Raw genomic sequence first — 18,591 nt, 5'->3', positions numbered from 1 at the left:
CCCCCCCCCCACAAACACACACACACTAAATGTATAAAAGTTTCCCAGTAAGAAAGCAGCCTTTTCAAATAAAACATATACATCTACACACTGCTTTAAAAAACTTTCACGTCTTTTAAAGTAATTGTTCGACCAATGTGTGAAATAAAATTTCATAATATGTGTATTGATTTTTGTTTTACTCCATAACTTCGTACATAATATAGGGGTTGGCTCCTTAAAGACACCGATTCTATAGCGTACAAAGCATTGAGTATCTACATGTTATAGTCAGCTAATGTTCACCTATTATTGGCTGGTTATTCCTGTTTCATCCTGTACTTAAGCTTTTTAAAAGAACACAGGATGTTTGTGAGAAAGCTAACTTCAAGGGATAATGATAACATCATTTACACTAGAATTGTGTTCTTTTTTAGCTTATGTAACATATACAAGAAACAAATCGACTTTTCAATACCCCTACGACCTTTCACAATACCTTATTTAATATTCTACAAAAGGTTTGGGTGCAATATACCAAGCCGTTTGTTTTTTAGGCTTGAAAGACAATAAGAATTACAAACAAGCCATTTTGAACTGATTTTCTTTTCCTTGCAAGTCTAACATGTATGTTTTTCTGCCTTTTTGTGTGTGTACAGCCTTAGCAGTCAAGAATAAAGGTTTTAAAGGGTTGTTTAAACTGAATCTTTATTGTTTAAGTTGCTTTTTGTCCGAACGTTTTATTAGGGTTTTTTGCAATAGTGATTCATGATGATGGACTGAGGAAAGTTCTGGATCATTTGAGGAAAGAGAACCTTATGCTGAATCCCAAAAATGTGAATTATTCCCTCAACAGGTGATCTTCCTAGGACATATAACAGAAGAGAAAGAATTTATACAGATCCATGGAAGAATGCTTCTATCCGGAATTGGTCTACACCAATGAACCTGCATGAGATAAGATTTCTTGGAGTGTGCTCTCACTGTCATATTTCTGTAAAACCATTTTATGATATAACTCATCCTCCACACAAATTACTTCAGAAACGAAACAAGTTTTGTTGGACAACTGACTGTGAACAAGCATTTAACAAACTGAAGAAGGAACTGAACACTATTCTTGCATTAGCACGACCAACTCTAGAAGACCCACTAATTTTAGGCACTGATGCCAATGAATTTGTAGTGGATGAAATTTCATCACAAGCACAATACAGAAAAAAACGTGATGAATGCTGCTGAAAGAGATTACTATAGAACTCAAAAAGAACTGCTAAGTATTATTCAAGCCCCAAGTTATTTCCATTCTTACCCACGGGTGCAAATGTTTATATGGATAGATTATGCAGCACTGAAGTGGTTGGTAAATTCTTGCAACAAGGAAGGCCACAAGTAAGATGACTTAAAAAATTCCATGAGAACAACATTGTACATTTCCCAGACAGAGCTATGGAAATGCTGACACATTATCCTGAAGAGCATGTGTTGCTGAAAAATGAAAATACTGAAAAGATGGAAACACAAGATGTTAAAAGTTATCCCCCTAAATTACAGCAGTATAATTCAAGATGTGACAAACACAAGTAATGATGAAAAACTAGCATAGTCCAACATTCAACTGAAAGATGCTCAGGCAAAGATATGAATTTAGAACCAATTATTCAGTAGATCAAGAATAGAGAGAAAAAAAAAACCCTTAAGCCAAACAATCACTCCACACAGCTTAAGGCAAAGATGTATTGAGCACAGTGCATTATACTTAAAAGAGGGCTAATTATATCAGAAATAAGAAAATCCTAGTGGATAGAAGTAATGACTACAGTTTGTACTTCCACAATCTCTACATCTTACTGCTCTCCGTCATCTCCACAACCTTCCAATGGCTGTAACATAAGTTAGAAGTTAAGAAGACCATCACACACCATCATCACTGATGTTTGGGAAAAACTTATAGTGTCATGGGATGTTCTACACTCAAACCTGGAGAACAGTCACTCAGAAGTCTTACACAGAATATGTAGAAAGATTACAGAATACCATATATGACTTTACCCAAGAAAGACTTAAATCAGTTAGTGATTAGTCTCTATGATGTTTGTGCTGATAAGACTAGATTCCATCAAAGTGACATTGTATGGCTGTAGAAACCCTACTGCAAAAAAGGACAAACTCTATAAAATTAATCAGGCAGGTGCTGGGAAGGGGCAGATGTTGTACTGAGAAACATCAATGATGTGGTTTATAAAATATAGAAGGGAAGGCAGTCAAAGCCAAAGATCATCAACCATGATAACCTTTGGGAGTATGTCAGTGAGAGAATAGCCAACTGGGCAAATCCAGAGAAGAACTTTGCAGCAGAAAAATAACCTGCCAAGGAGCCCATGTTTCCTGTCAAGCCTACTTCCAAAGAATCATCAAGAATGGCACTGCCACTAGATTCAGTCACAAATCTACCTAAAAAGACCACCTCTATAATGACACCCCATTTGGTAGCTGGTGTAAGTTATAGTGTAGAATAATGGGTTAACACATGGTTTGGAATATATGGTAGTAATAAGTTTGCTGTTTTCAATAGTGACCATGACATCAAGAAAGGGTACAGACTTCTACATGTTATCAGTATGGGTAAGTGTAAGCTTGGAGTTGGGGTGTTGATTATTAAGGAATTCAACAAAGTCCAAAAGAGATGAAAGTCCATGATTCCATATACTGAAAATGTCCTCAATATATCTGCACCACCTAGCTGGTTCAAGATAAATTTCAAAATTCCTCTGAGTAAGAGCTATTGATTCAAATAAACGCATAAGGATAGAGGCCAAAACAACAGCAATATTGTTCACCATAGTGACACCTTGGGTTTGTTTATAGAGTTGAATTTAAAGTAACTGGTGTTGAGAACAAACCTGAGAGAATTTTTGATGAGCTCTGTAGGGGTATCATTAGCAGTAGAAAGTCTAGCCAATTTAATAAGATTCATAACTGAGACTTTCTTCTATGAGAATGGAATGGTACATAGAGATGACATGAAGCATAAATAGCATAATGTTTGAACTCATCTGTAAACCATCTTCACATAGCCTGTTGAGAAAGTCATTGGTGCTATTTAGGTGTGAAGGGATATTGTTGAGGATAGGGTGAAGTAGCTTTCCAAGTTGCCAAGATAAAAATGCTAATGGAGAGTTGCATATGGAAACTATGGACCTTAGAGGCATGTCAGATTGAACTGGAAAAAAAAAGCTAAACAATTGGCTTATAAACAATCTTAGACCATCTCATTCGAAACCCCCTGAACTGTATGGATTACCTAAAGATCATAAGCTGAATGAGTCTTCAGGCTTTTGCACTAGTGACACTAAGTACAACTTTTATATGCCCAAATTCTCTTGTACCAAATGACTCTGAGGATTGACCAAATGAATTGAATGACATTCATCATACAAAATTAAATTGTCCAGACAACCACCAAAACAATGAGACTTACCATAAAAAAAATACTATGAAATACTCTTACAATCAAGTGTTCACATGACCATTTTTGGGTACTTGTAACACAGATTAGGGTTATATTCAAAAGGTCAAACTCAGAATCTCTCATAATGGAAGGTGGGAATATCATACCTTCTAAGGAAAAAATTATATTTCAGATATCTACAGGAACATCTTAAAATTTCTAGTTAGGAGTTCTGACTGCTAAGTTAGGTTACTTGTCAAAATAATTTTTCTTACAGTAAGTTTGCCTGATATACATAAAATTATTCCATAATATTCAGTACTAAATTAAAAGTGGTAAGGCCTAAAAAATTCAAACCTCAATTTCAGTTTAGTTCACAAATACTTTATCAGCTTCAGTATCACTATCTTTATGAACAATTTCTTACTTGCTACATTTCAGAACTTAGCAACAGCAGTTACAGTACAACAGCCATCTAGGTTTTAGCTGTTTTCAACTGACTGGCCTAATGAGCCAGAGGTCATCTTATGAACACAAAACAAAATTAAGTTATTCACCACATCAAAAACAAATGAAAAAGGTGAAACAGAAACAGCAGCATTAAGTTGATTATAGTGGATGACTTACAGTGTTTCTTATACTCTTCAACAGAATCATATCTGACTGATGTGATAAGAAGGATGAAGAATACTTGCTAACAAGAGAGCTAATTGCAAGGTTAGTTGAATAAAGATTTTCAAGTAATTTCTATAATGTTATAGAATTAAGCCAAGAAGGTCTATTCTGAGGGAGTGATCACTTAGAAACAAGTTTGACCACAAAAGAAGATAGTTATGACAATAACTACAACAAAGGAAAAGTAATAATCCTACAGAAAACAAGGTAAGTAAGTAAATCAGAAGTCATTTCATATTTCAAAAACAAACAAACATGGATATATAATAATACCAGAGGGAATGCACCTTTCCTGAAAGGCAGTTTTCTAGCCGGGTGAGCAAGACTAGTATTGTTTTTCAAGCTTTGTTACTTTTAATTGATTAATAAATATTATTTTAATAACAACAGGAATGCTGGTGAAAGATGATTCTGATAGATTTTAACAAGCTTAATAATTAGTTGATTACATGAAACATGTTACAATCTTTCAAAAAGTAGTAATCGAGAAAGTTCACAATGAGCATACCAGTTATGGAAGAAGAATGTTGATGTTTTAGAAAGGGAAAAAGATATGTATACAATTTCTAAGAATAGTGTGATTCCTTTGACTAAGCATTTGTGATTATTACTACAAACTACACACTATGCTTTAATCTACTGATACTTTAAGATCAAGATACATATCAGGCTCTGGTTACACCTTATTAAAAGTAATGTTCAGTCTTGGTCTGCATATTTAAAAAGGACCATCAACCTCTTGAAATGGCACAAATAGGAGGCCTAATAGAATAATGTCTGGCTAAATAAAAGCTTTAACATATGTTAAATTTGACATAAGTCTGCTCCAGGGCTATCTGCATTAGTCATACCTAATTTTGAAATGAGAGACTAGATGAAAGGAAGCTAGAAAATACTATCCACCACCAACTGCTGGTTACTCTTTACCAATGAATATTGGGATTGACCATCACTTTATAATGCCTTCACAGCTGGAAGAATGAGCATTTTTGGTGACAAGTTTTGACCTCACAACACATAGATTGTGGATCTAGTGTCCTAACCATGAGGCATCCATATCAAGTGAAAATTAAACAACTGAGTATGTTCTACTAGAGTCCAGATCTCATAAAGCGGTGGTGTGATTCCTCTTTCTTTTTAATTTACTTTTGCCCAGCTACATCATAGTTTTGATGACTGATGTATTCAGAAAATTTTGTTAAAAGATAGTGCAACTGGATAAAACAACTTAACTCAAACAAACTTTTTTATTAAACATTTAACATATCTGAACATTGGATAATAAAAACAAAAACCTCCATGTTTAATACCATCAAATAGCATATTAATAAAGATTTAACTTGAATTATGTTTTCAAATAAAAACATCCTCTCATTTATGTATTCTTACAAACAAACTGTAATATTGAATTATATATCCTGGAGCTTTGTTGTGCAGAACTTATTATTAATATTTTAGATAACAAATCTCTGAAATATACAGAAAGATGCTTTGTATATAATCCCATCCCTGAAAAAATCATATTGTAATAATTCAACTAAAATTATTTAGCTTAGGTTTGAATATCTAGTTTTGATGAATAATTCATACGTATCATTACTCAAATACATTGTACTTTTTTGTCTGGATATCCTGATTTTATTTTACTTTACTTTAAATGAACATCAAGAGACAATGTTTAAATTTTTCCCAACATATAACATAATCTAGAGCACAGAGATTATGAAATGTTTTACTTCATAGATAATTATAAAGGAAACACAGATTGTAAAGCAAATTACAAATCAATTTTACAATAAAGCATGAAAATTTCCATGTTTTTGTACATATATTTACGTGTATGTATTTATACTCAAGAATTTACATATTATTTTCTTAAGTCCAGTAAAGTCTGTCAGGAAAAGCATCATGATATTTAGAAGAAACTCCATTTCTATGCTTTATAACCTAAACAAGTTTCAAATAGTTTTGTGAATTTATACAAAATATTTTAAACAGTGGGGAAGAGGAAACAATGGCTTTGTGTAACAAGCCATACAGTATATCTGTCAAAATATACCCATACAAACCAACTGGCTGATATGTGGCATGGCCTTCCCTATATCATACAAATTATAGTTATTTAATATAACTTCAGAAACACAAACATATCGAAAATATGGGAAGGGGTATGTTTCCCCATAAAATTAAAGAGGATACGACTCTTGTTCCAACTCCACTGCTCCTAATAGTCCATTCTTCTATCAAATTAACATTGTTTTTATGTAATTTTCATGCCTCACCAACTTTTACAAAGACTGACATTTTGTTCCAGATTAACACTTAACAATGTCATACATTACTGAAATCTGTATATTACTCTTCAAAGTATTTTTTTTTTCCATACACATATAAAAAAAATGGTGTCTGTAAAATTAGTGATCCTACTCCTGCAGTGATTGTCATAACAGAAAACAATGCATGTTTCTAATAGTGAATTCTACAAGAGAAAAGGTTACATTGTGATAAAAGAAATACTAATTTGTATTAAGTTTAAAAAACAAACAAAAAAGTTTAGTATATTATTCACAAAAGAACAAAACACAAAGATTAAGACTGAAATGAAAAGGTCAAGAAGATGAACTTAATGGTGAATAGAGACAACTGACATTTTAAAACCTGAATACTAACTGTCTAAGACAAATAAAATCAAAATTAAGCTTTTAAAATGAACAAAATAAGCAACATTAAAAAATAATAAAAACAAAAAAAGAACAAACCCAAAAATATGCCCTAAATTATTAGGGTCTTGTTCTGTTTTTACTATCTTTTTTTTTTTTTCTTTTTTGTTCACTTAGAATTATATTCTATTTCTCTTTAATGTGTACTTATTTTATTAATTTTGAGCCCCAGTTATTTTTTGGTTAGCTTTTTGTTTTATTTCTCCTGGACAAATAACTATTCTGGTTTTAAATTTTAATTGTATCATCTCCAACCCCTAAATAAAAACTTGTTAATTTCCCATATGCATTAGAAGCTATATAAAACTACTTAAAAACCCAATTCTGTTTATAACATCTAACTTTCTTTGCAGTTATGTAAGTACTGACACAAAGTCTGTTGTAGAACTGGTTAATTAAATATAATTGTAATAAAAAAAAAGAATAAATGTTCTGGTATGCTAAATCTTTCATAAAGTCAAAGTAAATTAATGTTTTTTTCTAGAAAAACTATTTATTCTCAGTAAATTAATAATGCAATACCAATATATTTTGTAATTGAATAATAATCTATATTTTTGAATTTTGAATCAATAATTGCATATTAAAATTATGAATTTGAAAAAAAAATCACAAACACTCAGCTTACTGATTTACATAAGTACTTCTCAGAAATTCTAAAATTAACATGTACATTCTCGTTCCTTTCAAGTAAGCAATCATTAGTCAACATTAAACACTGCTAACAAAATTGAAAGTCAGTGGTAGAACTACAATTCATAAAAAAAAAGTTTTCTCTTACTTAAATTCATTACTGCACAAAAAAGGAAGCAATATTGTTACGGTAATGAAAGTATAATATTTCTTTATACACCTTGCATTTTGATAATGGGTGAAGCATCCAATTTTAAATAAAATTCAAATCTACCAAAATAAGTGATATTTACAACATTCTTTAAATTTTATATAAATGCTTCTACTTTAAATTAGTATATTATTACCTGTAAATAAACTTGAATATATTCCTTGAATACAATGATGCACAATATTTATGAAAAATAAACTGGCTTACACATATCACAGATAACAGTGCTTCAACCAAGGGTTAACCTTTTAAAAAAAATTAGAAATCATGTAATTTCTAAGAATAAAGAAAACACAGAGCCCCAGGTTATACGGTTAAAATTTTGTAACTAACATAAACTTAAGTACATATGCAGCCAATTTATCCATTACCATTCATACTGTTCCAGGTACAATAAATTTGTTAAAATTGACAAAATTACACTGAGGCTGATGAAAAGTCGCAATGAAATTTAATAACTTCTACAGAAATTAAATAATAAGGTAAACGCTATCAAAAACCTTAAAAGTTTGTATGAAAAGGTGAAATTGAAACACATTGTGAGAAGACAATGGACTAGATACCAAAGAGTTTGAAAATGTGAAAAAAACAAGGGAAAACTTGTGTTGAAAGAAACGGAAAGGTCAGACCTCTTCATGAAAACTAGATTTGCCACCTTTTGTCACATCTTCGTGGGCCAACAAGGAATCTAACCTCCACATCACGAGAGCACCAATAAACATCATAAGGGAACAATCAACAAAGATAATGCGATTACCAGCCTTACTATCTTCTGTATGTAACCAAAGAAGTACTAGACAAGTAATAATATTCAATGGCACTCGAAACCAGTTCATAATGTTGGCACGATGTGATTCTGGGATCACTTGACTTTTAAGATAACTCATAGATGGAAAGTATAAGCCAACAGAAATCTCTATTACCAAAAATGCTATAAAAGAAAGCATAAGTTTTGGATCCTGGGGATTTGTTGATATAACACATAAACACATTGAAAAGAAAGACAGAAATACAGCCAGAGTAAGAATCTTCTGAGAAGACACATGTTTGGCAGAAAGTAACTGGTACACTGATGACCCAATCATTATACAAATCATAAAAACTGAAAATACCATCCCAAGAGGGGGCTTTCCAGGGTCAAGAATGGGTGTCCAAAGAAAGACAAAAATGTACATAGCACTTTCAAACACTGACTGAACAATACCTAGCAGCAAAATTTTCTCATTCAAGAGAATCAAGCTCAGACCTTCCATACAAGCTTTAAATGAGTGTGTGGTTTGGTCACCAAAGTTTTCATTCCACATCTGTGCAACTAGAGCCCCACTTAGGAGAAGAAATGGAATGGCAACAATAAAGGGAGAAACTGGACCAAATGCAAACCACTCAGAAGTCAAGTCTGCCACAACACCAGCATTAATAGCAAGAATGCCATTCCAGAAAGTAGCCTTAGAAAATGTTACCGAAATCCATTCAGTAGGAAAATCATAAGTTTGTGTGTGTTCATAAACATACCAAGACTCAAAAGTTGAAAAGAGCAAAGAAGTTGAAATCCCACCCAAAAATCGACCAAGCATTAATACATAATAATTTGGGGAAAGTTTTGTTAAACAACACAGAGAATACATTATACTAAAACATATACACATTTTTTTCCGTCCAAATCGGTCAGCAAGAGCTCCTGTTCCTGTTCCAAACAAAACACTCGCACCAAATCCCACCACATATAACATTGCAATCTGGGATTCGACAAATCCATAGTGACTGTAGAGCTTGTAGACATAAGGTCCCTGAAGCCAGTCTCCAAACAAAGCTAAAAAGTAAACTATGAAGTACTTCTTCTGGAACTGTAGAAAGTGTTTGTTGTTTCCTGAGGACACTTGGGATTTAGTACGTTGTGCCAGGTACTGCAAAAACAAACACACAATGGCAAGGGCTACGAAGAGGCTGTATGTCATAGATGCCAACCATCTTTCTCCTTCGGTCATTTTCTAAACAAATTCAAAAGAATTAAGTATTATATCATATAACCAGCATATCATTGCATTAGTTAGAAATGAATTAACCCTTAAAAGACCAAGGATTTTGAAGAATATTAGTGACCAAGACTCTTATGTATAGTATAGCAACACAAAAGTACTGAGAGATGTTTCTTAGTTTACAGGCTTTTACTTTCAGGACTGAAGTATCTCAGACTTTTTGAATAATAATAATGGCCTATTATTTTCATGAAATCTTTAAATATTATGAAGAACTACTCACTTCTACTTAGGTTTTTTTTTAACCTAATACACTACCAGCCTCAAACTTCCCTCCCAAATATATATTAGAATTATGGAATCTCTTTGAAAGCAGTCATGATTCTAAATTAGGTTACTTTAGTAAAGAAATAAGAAATAGTGCTACAGTCTGTACCATACCATGTGTTTTCAACCTTGTATTAATATAGGAATTTTTCAAAATGTGTTATTTGTGCAGGTATGTATAGTTTCCATTTAACACATTGATCAAGAAGGTCATTAAGTTCATTTCCTTCCAGCTAACTCTTGTTCTGTTATTCACTGAGTAGCAACTTTGCCTTCCCACGGTAAAGATAGCCGATATGATCTCCCTTATGTTTCATTAGGAATGATCAGCCATGGAAAGATCTAGTCACACTGGATAAATCCCATGTTAATGAGTTAACTAAGTAACTTGAAATTTATTCATTCCGGAACAGGATCTCAATAAGGATAGTGTGATATAAGACTGTGACCATGTAAACTAGAAACAACTCAGAGCTAACTCTCAAGTAAAGGCAACTGGATGTTGTAGGAAGCAAGTTTTGTAATTGTTTATTTGTGTTTAGTCTATTTTTTCATGAACTTGGTAAAACATAGTATAAAGAATTACTTCACAGTAAATATCTCGACAAATCTTCCATTATTTTGTGGACCTATCTTATTCTTAGAGGATATAACTGTTACCTGAAAATACCACATAAGAGTAACTTATTAAACTTACACAGTAACTCTAAAACAACACTCACCTCATAAATTTATTTAAGTAATAAATCTGGTGCATTAAAGCATTAAAGAAATGCATTAAAGCATTAAAGAAAACTGGAATAGAGAGCTAGCTGACAAATTTATCTTTTGAATCATTTTTAAGAAGTTAGAGTTATTTTGTAAGTTTAATGAGATACTTTTAGCAAGGTAAAGCTAGTACAGACTGTATCACATTATTATATTATTTTTCATTCACTAAAGTGTGCAAGTCATAATGACTCTATAATTTTGGACTAACTGCATGATTTAGCATCAACAATGCAACTTTCAAGTCTGACTTATTAACATCAGCTAAAAAAAATCACACTGATAGAAAACAAAATGTGTTATAAATGACGTCCAGCACTTCAGTGGTCAGTGCTGGGCCTTTGTGTTCTCTACTTTACACAATACTTAAAAATCAATTAGTTAATGTTGCTGATGCTTAAAGTCCTGGGTATTTCTAGCAGCATTGAGGAATTAAAGAATAACTTGGATCAGTTGGTAATCACAAAAATATTTGGAAAATGACTTTCAATTATAGTAAGTGTAAAGAAATGAGTTTCAGTTATAATAATTTGGACCACATGTTTAATATAAATGGAAACCAACCCTAGCATGACTGAAGAAAAAACCTTTGCACAGTGGCAGGTAAGCCACTCAAGCTATCTAAGCAAGAACTCTGTTGCTAGTAGTAAAAGTAATAGAATTGTGAGGTGTACTTATAATACATATTGATTACAAAAATATAAAAGAGATCTCTTTCTATAGAAATAAATAGTTAGGCCTCACTTAGAATAATACACAAAGTTTTAGTTTTCTTATCTAAGAAAAGATATTGACTTGTTAGAAAGGGTTCAAATGAAGGATATTTACTGGGATGCAATGGTCATCTCACAAGGAGAGGTTAAGATCTCTTATTTTCTCTTGAGAAAAGAAGGATAACACGAGATAATAATGAAGTTTGCCAGTATCTTATGTTTCTTACGGAAATAGAAATATAAAAAAAACTAGATACATTAACCATTCTAACCAATACTGTTAACGAAAGTAACATTAAAGAAAGAAAAAATATAAGTTACATCACTGTTACAGTCAACATTTTTTTAGTATACTCTACCTAAAACTATTTGCTAACATTTGGAAAAATGCCAGTATTAAGCCTATGTATTACAAAAAAAAAACATTAAAAAAAAGTTTGGATGAAGCCTGCAAAATATGGCTATAAAAATATTAAAAATATAATACTGAAATAAAGACACAATTCATATAATCATAATATAAGCCACTGAACAGTAATACTAGTAACAGAGTTATGTACAGCAAGCCATGTAGACAAGAAGAAAATGTTTGAACAATAATTTGAATATATATATATATATATATGACATAATTATGAAGAAAACCTCTGATATAATTAATTTTTTTCTACAAAAATACACTAAGAGTATTGCAAACTGTCTAATTAAACAAGATTTATTAAAAAAGGAGGCCTACCACTGTATGGGAATCTTGAAATGTCAGGTTAGAGCTCATATCTATCATCTTCTCTCAAACATTTAGAAGCCAGATGTTAGAAAAGATTTAAAATCTGTGATATTAAAGAAGAAAGATCATTTCAGCCAAAAGCAAATTATCATTTGAAACATTAGTCAAGGAAATAAGAAAAGTAATTTACAGGCATAAGTTCAGATGTATTAGTACAACAGATTATAACCTTAAAATATTTTATATAATGACACATTTGTTTCTGTTATTTTAAGGAAGGTGAAAGGGAAGAAGATTTCATAGGTTCATTGATAGGTTTCTTCACAGAACAGCCAACTGAAAGAATGAAATTTTAGTTTGGTTAATAGGTAATAATGTATAGAATATTGTAGATAGAAGTTAATTCAGTGACAGATACAAATGTTGTTCTGCAGTACACTTTAGTTCTAATGATAATTTGTGATGAATCAAAGGAAATGTTAGCTACGTATGACTATATACTTAAAAGATTTAAGGAAAGTAGCTTCAGAAATGCTAGTGACTTTTTCATTCCTTCACAAACTTTAAAGGAAAGAACATATAAAAAAAATAAAAGGGCAGATTTAAAAGCTTGGAATAATTATCTATGTAATATGTACAAAATCTAGCCCGAACAGAAATAAGAATATTTGATGAAGCTTTCGATGAAGTTTGTTTAATAAACAGGTACAAGGGAATCAGTTTACTACATTTCTAGGATTTGTTTTTTGTAGGGGGGGGCATAAGGATCAAAGAGTTAGTTAGGGGGCAGAAAAAATTAATTTTCATGTAAGTGGGAGTCACAATTTAGGGAATCAAGACATATCTAAGATAGAGGGACTGCTGCTGCTGAGGGGTAGAGCTCTGTCCCCCACACCACTCCATTGGATACGCTCCTGGTTTACTGCGATGAAGATATGCTAGACTTAAAATACTGCTTACAACTGTGACTACATATTGTCTTTGAAAGTTGATTGTATAAAGTTTTTGCAATGAATTGCTCAAAAAACAAGGTTTTCAACAACTTATAAAAATCTGTATTACTATGAGTTTGTTGAATTAAGAGTATAACATGATATTTGAGGATTGTAGGGTTTTTTCTTAGGGAATGTGAGAATAAAACAAGGGTAGGTATTATTCTGTTCATCAAAGATGGGCAAAATGCTTTGGAGAGACATATTATTGCAGACCTAAAAAAAAGTTTAGTGATTTTTTTAATGCTATATATCATGTTATTGGTTGTGAGGTGGATATGTTTGGAAAGTTAATATTAGCAGATGCTAGAAATAATAATACTGAAAAAGAAGATTCTAATTAAGGATGATTAACTTACTTATTAGGAACTGTGAAGTTTCTTAAAATTGTAAAAGGTGGTTTCCCTACTCAACATGGTAAGTAAGTTAAGATTTTACTTTGAAACTGGTTCAAAAAAGTACAAAGCAGTATGATTTCAAAAATTATTATTTTGTCTCACCAATGTTTAGTTTTTTAACTGAGGTTCTATCTTTTAACGAAAGGTACACTAGCAGATGTTTTCTATTTTAGTTATCACAAAGACTCTGAAAAGAAGTCACACAAAAACTAATTAGTATGTTAAATCATTATATCTTTAAGATTTGAAAAACAAAAAACTGGATAGGAGTTTTTAAATGGGCAATTCTCTGATCGAAGAAGGGCAAATAGTTTTTTTGTTCCTAATCAATACTTATGACAACATGTTACCAATACTATAGAGTTACTAAATTTAGTACATTATCATTTGATTACTCAACAACGGTTTCAGTGCTTCTTTCAATCTATTTCAGGAATAAGGGTCTGAAATCATTAAGTTTAATTGTATTGTATACTTTGCATAATCAGTGTGGAAAATATGAACCACAAGATTTTTATTCATGAAGTGATATACATTCATACTTAATGATGGGAATGATAAGACTACGGGACATAAATATAAGTTTTGGCAGGGTACGAGTCATCTTCAGCCAAGACAGTTATATTTTTCTAACCAGGTAGTTGGCCTTTGGAATGGGTTGCCTCAAGATGTGGTGGATACAGTAAATGTAAGGGAGTTTAAATGAAGGTTTGATAAATAATTGAATGATAATGGCTGAATTTAACTGTTTGATTTGGATTTTAAAGTTTAGTTTAGTGAATGGGATGACCAAGATGGATCAACAAGTCCCTTGTCCTCAACTTTTATGTCATATTTATGTTATTGTAAGAGATGTTTTTGGTTAGATAGGAGAGTGGTTTGCAACCTATGGTATCCATAGCCCCAAGGGACATAAACATCTTTGAGAAACATTAAAAACAAAATAAACCTTACACCTAAAAACAGGAGGGCAGTCTCTGTGAGTTAACAATGAACTCTTCTAGCCAGCATTCAATAGTTGCATACTGTTGACTTACTCAAGACTATTTCTTTTGATTAATTTATTTTGTTATTAATACAAGTCCCTCTTAATTTCTTTTTATACCAATTAGGAGTGTCAAAGGTATGTCAATGACTAAAAATTCTGACTGGGGGAGGGTACATGATATAAAAAGGCTAGGAACAACTGGGATAATGTACTACAGTACAATGCTATTTCAGATTTGAAGACTGACAGTTTGAGGTGGTAGAATCCTGTATCATAAGCTTGTTTTAATTTTAGTGAAGCAGGTTGGATTGTGGGTTAACCCTTTAGCTCAGTTGGTAAAGCACATGCTTATAGTCAAGCAGTCATGGGTTCAAACCTTGCAATTGGGAGACGCAACAAAACAATAAAAGTTACAACAATAGACAAGTTTTTATTATTGGTCATATGAGGAAAATCAATCACGGTAAAGCTATTCTTAAAAATCTGTTATGGCAAAGACAAAAAACATAAATCTCATATAAATCTTCTTATAAACTGAAATATTAGTATCTTAAATATAAATTACACCTTTACAAGATGTGAATGATGACATTACATCCTTAACTTCAATATAACTCAAAAATCTCTTATTCTACTATCTAGCGAAATCACAGCCAAGGGAACGGGCTTGGAAAAATCAGCGTGGAAAGAAGACCCTTACACTACTGTCTCTACTAGATGACTATAAATCTTTGAGAATGACAACATACAATAGTCAAAAAGTTAGGTAATTATATGCACTATGATTTCAACTGGTTTTCTTAATTCACTGTCTACACTATTTTTATACAAGATTGAAACATAATTTTCTTTTTTCTTTATCTCCTTGTACTAAACAGAAAGTTAAATGTACTACTAGCATGAAATTCTTTTTTTTCTTTTACATGGCTGTGCATAACCATGGGCATAGCCAAAGCAAAAAAATGTGGGTCATCACTAGTTTTTAGTTCCAAAAGCATTTGTGACAAGTATGTGAGGGATGGAGAAATGATTTTGGTATACAGTAGGATTATACTTTTACTTTGTATATGATTTGCTTATCTTTTTCAACTAACCTCACAGTAATACTGCTTTATATATTTATTTAGCACCTAACAATTGGCTAGTTTGTTTGATTTAATATAGTTAAAAGAAAATTAATAAATAATTTTATGACATGTATGGTTTGTTGAACAACTTATTTCATGACATTTACTTTGTAATAGTAATTACCAAATTGTTGAATATAAAATGCAAATGTAAGAATTTCAAACAGCAAAATTTGATTACTTACACATAAATATTGCTTTATTTCATTTTGAATACATGATGAATAACCATCCATGCTTATGTGACAAAACCTCTGCAAACTGAAGTGTGCAAATATCACTCAAAAATGGTGCTACAGCAGTATAATGTGTGATTAAATTTTAAGGCTTCCAGCATCATAAATGCAATTACACACACACCATTTACAATTATAGTTAACAAACCTTATGTAGGAGCCATTAATATACATGCATAACAGGCAATAACACTCATTTCATCTGCAGTGTATTAACTCCAACTCCAAGGAAAAAAATGACAGCATAAATTTATTACAGTATGTGCCTTTTTAGTTTATACCTAGGCAAAGCTAAAATAAGGCATATATCATTGCATGCTTGTTACAAGCATACATGCAATATTCTATTTTTTAATAGAAAGTGACAAAAATTACTCATCAAGAGAACATAATTTTAAATAATGTGTAAGTGAATGCTTTTCCTCATCAGTAACATGGTAGCCATTTACCAATATATGCATGATTTGTTTTGCTTTTTTGTATTTTGCAAAATATGTCAAATTATAGCTAGAAAATGTTTTCTCTCTCTGAAAAATGTGGGTGCCTAGGCACGAGGAACCCAGCCGGTCTATGTCCATGCATATATAAAAAAAAAAGTTAAAATAACTATGATGCATGCTCACTAGGAAAAGAGCATATTACAAGTACACAAAGTATATTACCAACAAAACAATATTAAAAAATTCTCAGTGCATCCACCTTTGAACATTCTACACTTAGTTATCCACTAAGTTTTACCAGACACACTAAGATTAAGCCTTTTTTTATGAAAAAGGTCACAGACGCATCCTACGCAAACAGATTGTTGTTAATACAAACTAATATGTAATATCTAGGGTGTAACTTTAAGAATAACTATTTGATATAATACATAAACAAAGGTGTTTACATAACTATACAAGCAATAGTATTTTCAATAATAAATTTAAAGCAAAGTTTAGTTAATTATATTACTAAATCATTTAGTATGGTGCATGTTTCACATAATACAGGCTTATAATCTAAATTAAATATGTATATACAACATTAATTTGTACCAAAATGGTTATATATATGCATATAGTTTTTAACGAGACTGTACTTATGGTCAACTAATTAGCGTTTACTCAAAATTACTGTACGACGAAACTTAGTGCATACATTCTGGGTAAGTGTTGGTGTTACTAACTGCCCAAAACAATCAGGCTCTAACAATAACAGTCAAGTTCTAACGTTAATGCTGCTTTCAAATCTCTATCAACTTTATTTGTTTCATTAATCTGATGACATGAAATATATATTATAGTATTAGTATTGCTATTAGTATTACAACCTAAATCTTGGGCTAGACTACCCTCGTTTATTTGCAAAAGTATTATTAACACTTATCAACAGATGATTTTTGCTTATATTTCAAAAGGAGTCCAGACTAAAGCACAAACTATAAGTTAATATAGTAAACCTATTTAAAATTTTCGAACTTTCTTAATATGGGAGGCTGTTTAATTTTAATATGTCAAACAATTAACACAAAAACGGAATAATGTCTTCAAATTCAATAACTTTACTATCGTCCTACCCACAGAACACACATACAAGTGTCACATTAAAGAAATGTGCCAATTTCACTTATAGTTTTAACTCAATTTCATTACATTAATAAAATACAACTTAATACTACGATGATTTTTTTTCAAATAAATAAATACATATAAAATCTAAATCCAACCCCTACTTGTGTCTCGATATGCTCTTCTATTTTTAATTTTTTTTTTAAACTCAAGCCAAAACGTACGTGTCACAAAACATATTATCGTATGCCAGGTGTTTTCCTAGATGTGTTTAGTTTGTATTCCGATTCCATAATTTATTTATTTTTTGCGGACAGAAAATGTTTATTTATATAGTTAGTTTTTTTTAGTTATTAACCAAGCTTTTTTAGGTAGTTTAACGCTGAATTGATATGGATATAAGAACAAATAGTATTCACTTTTCTTAAAATTTTGGAGATTAAATGGAGAAATTAAAGTTTTTGTTAAGTTACAACCACATATTATTTTTTGTAAAGTTACAATCATATACATGTGGCAGCTTTTTGATATAATTTGAAATTAAACGTTCTCGTGTGATTCTATATCAAAAGAGAACGACCAAAAATGTAAAACTGTTCTTCTTCGGTTAGTTACGAATGAATTTTAGAATTATTATTGTAAGCTGTATTTAAATGTTTTAATTTGTTTGTTTTTTTTGCTAAAGGAAGCTGCTACTATGATGATGATGGCACTTTAGATTTGTTTGTTGAATTTTACGCGAAGCTACTCAAGATCTATCTGCGCTAGCAGTCTCTAATTTATAAGTAATAGATTATTGGGTTATTTCAATCGAATAGTGACATTGATCATCACTATATACGCTCCTGCGACTGAGCACGCTTGGTGATTGGGTTCGAACCTGCGACTCGCATATAACGAGGTGATGCCATAACTACCAAGCTACGCCAGGTTTATGCTAGATTTAGAAAGTATATAAAAGTAGACTTTGAATAACTAGAATGTTGGTGAATGTTAATGTTCGAGAAACTTTATGAAATATCCAGAAACAAGGATATATTATAAATACGAAAATTAGTGAAGCATTGAGTGAGTTTTCAGTTTGTTCAGTGATTGAGAAGTTAGTTAAGTATACTGTTAC

The 18,591-nt window shown here is 31.5% G+C and overlaps 1 protein-coding gene across 5 annotated transcripts; it reads right to left on the bottom strand.

Annotated features, from left to right (window-relative positions):
• Positions 1 to 6,899: 6,899 nt before the first annotated feature.
• On the bottom strand, positions 6,900 to 17,726 carry LOC106463731 (molybdate-anion transporter-like). 5 transcript variants are annotated; one of them, XM_013923793.2, is made up of 3 exons: positions 17,636 to 17,726; positions 12,190 to 12,283; positions 6,900 to 9,657 (listed from the first exon to the last, which is right to left on the bottom strand). In XM_013923793.2, the coding sequence occupies exons 2-3, from the start codon at positions 12,235 to 12,237 to the stop codon at positions 8,293 to 8,295; spliced, it is 1,413 nt and encodes a 470-aa protein (XP_013779247.1). In that variant the 5' UTR covers positions 12,238 to 12,283; positions 17,636 to 17,726; the 3' UTR covers positions 6,900 to 8,292. The 5 variants fall into 5 exon arrangements, with proteins under 5 accessions (XP_013779247.1, XP_022247019.1, XP_022247017.1 ...); XM_022391311.1 differs by having other exon boundaries at positions 17,696 to 17,719; XM_022391309.1 differs by lacking the exon at positions 17,636 to 17,726 and adding an exon at positions 17,480 to 17,558.
• Between the last annotated feature and the right edge of the window lie 865 nt (positions 17,727 to 18,591).

The sequence above is a fragment of the Limulus polyphemus genome, unplaced genomic scaffold (assembly GCF_000517525.1).
Source record: "Limulus polyphemus unplaced genomic scaffold, Limulus_polyphemus-2.1.2 Scaffold1471, whole genome shotgun sequence".
Taxonomy (NCBI): Eukaryota; Metazoa; Arthropoda; class Merostomata; order Xiphosura; family Limulidae; genus Limulus; species Limulus polyphemus.
Note: the sequence above shows the minus strand (reverse complement) of the source record. Positions and strands in the feature narration are given on the sequence as shown.

Bases quoted from the DNA above. Each gene is read 5' to 3' on its own strand.
- LOC106463731 (XM_013923793.2), bottom strand. From the start codon at position 12,237: ATGATAGATATGAGCTCTAACCTGACATTTCAAGATTCCCATACAGTG. The intron at 9,658-12,189 runs GTAGGCCTCCTT...GAATTTGTTTAG, and splicing joins TTCAAGATTCCCATACAGTG to AAAATGACCGAAGGAGAAAG.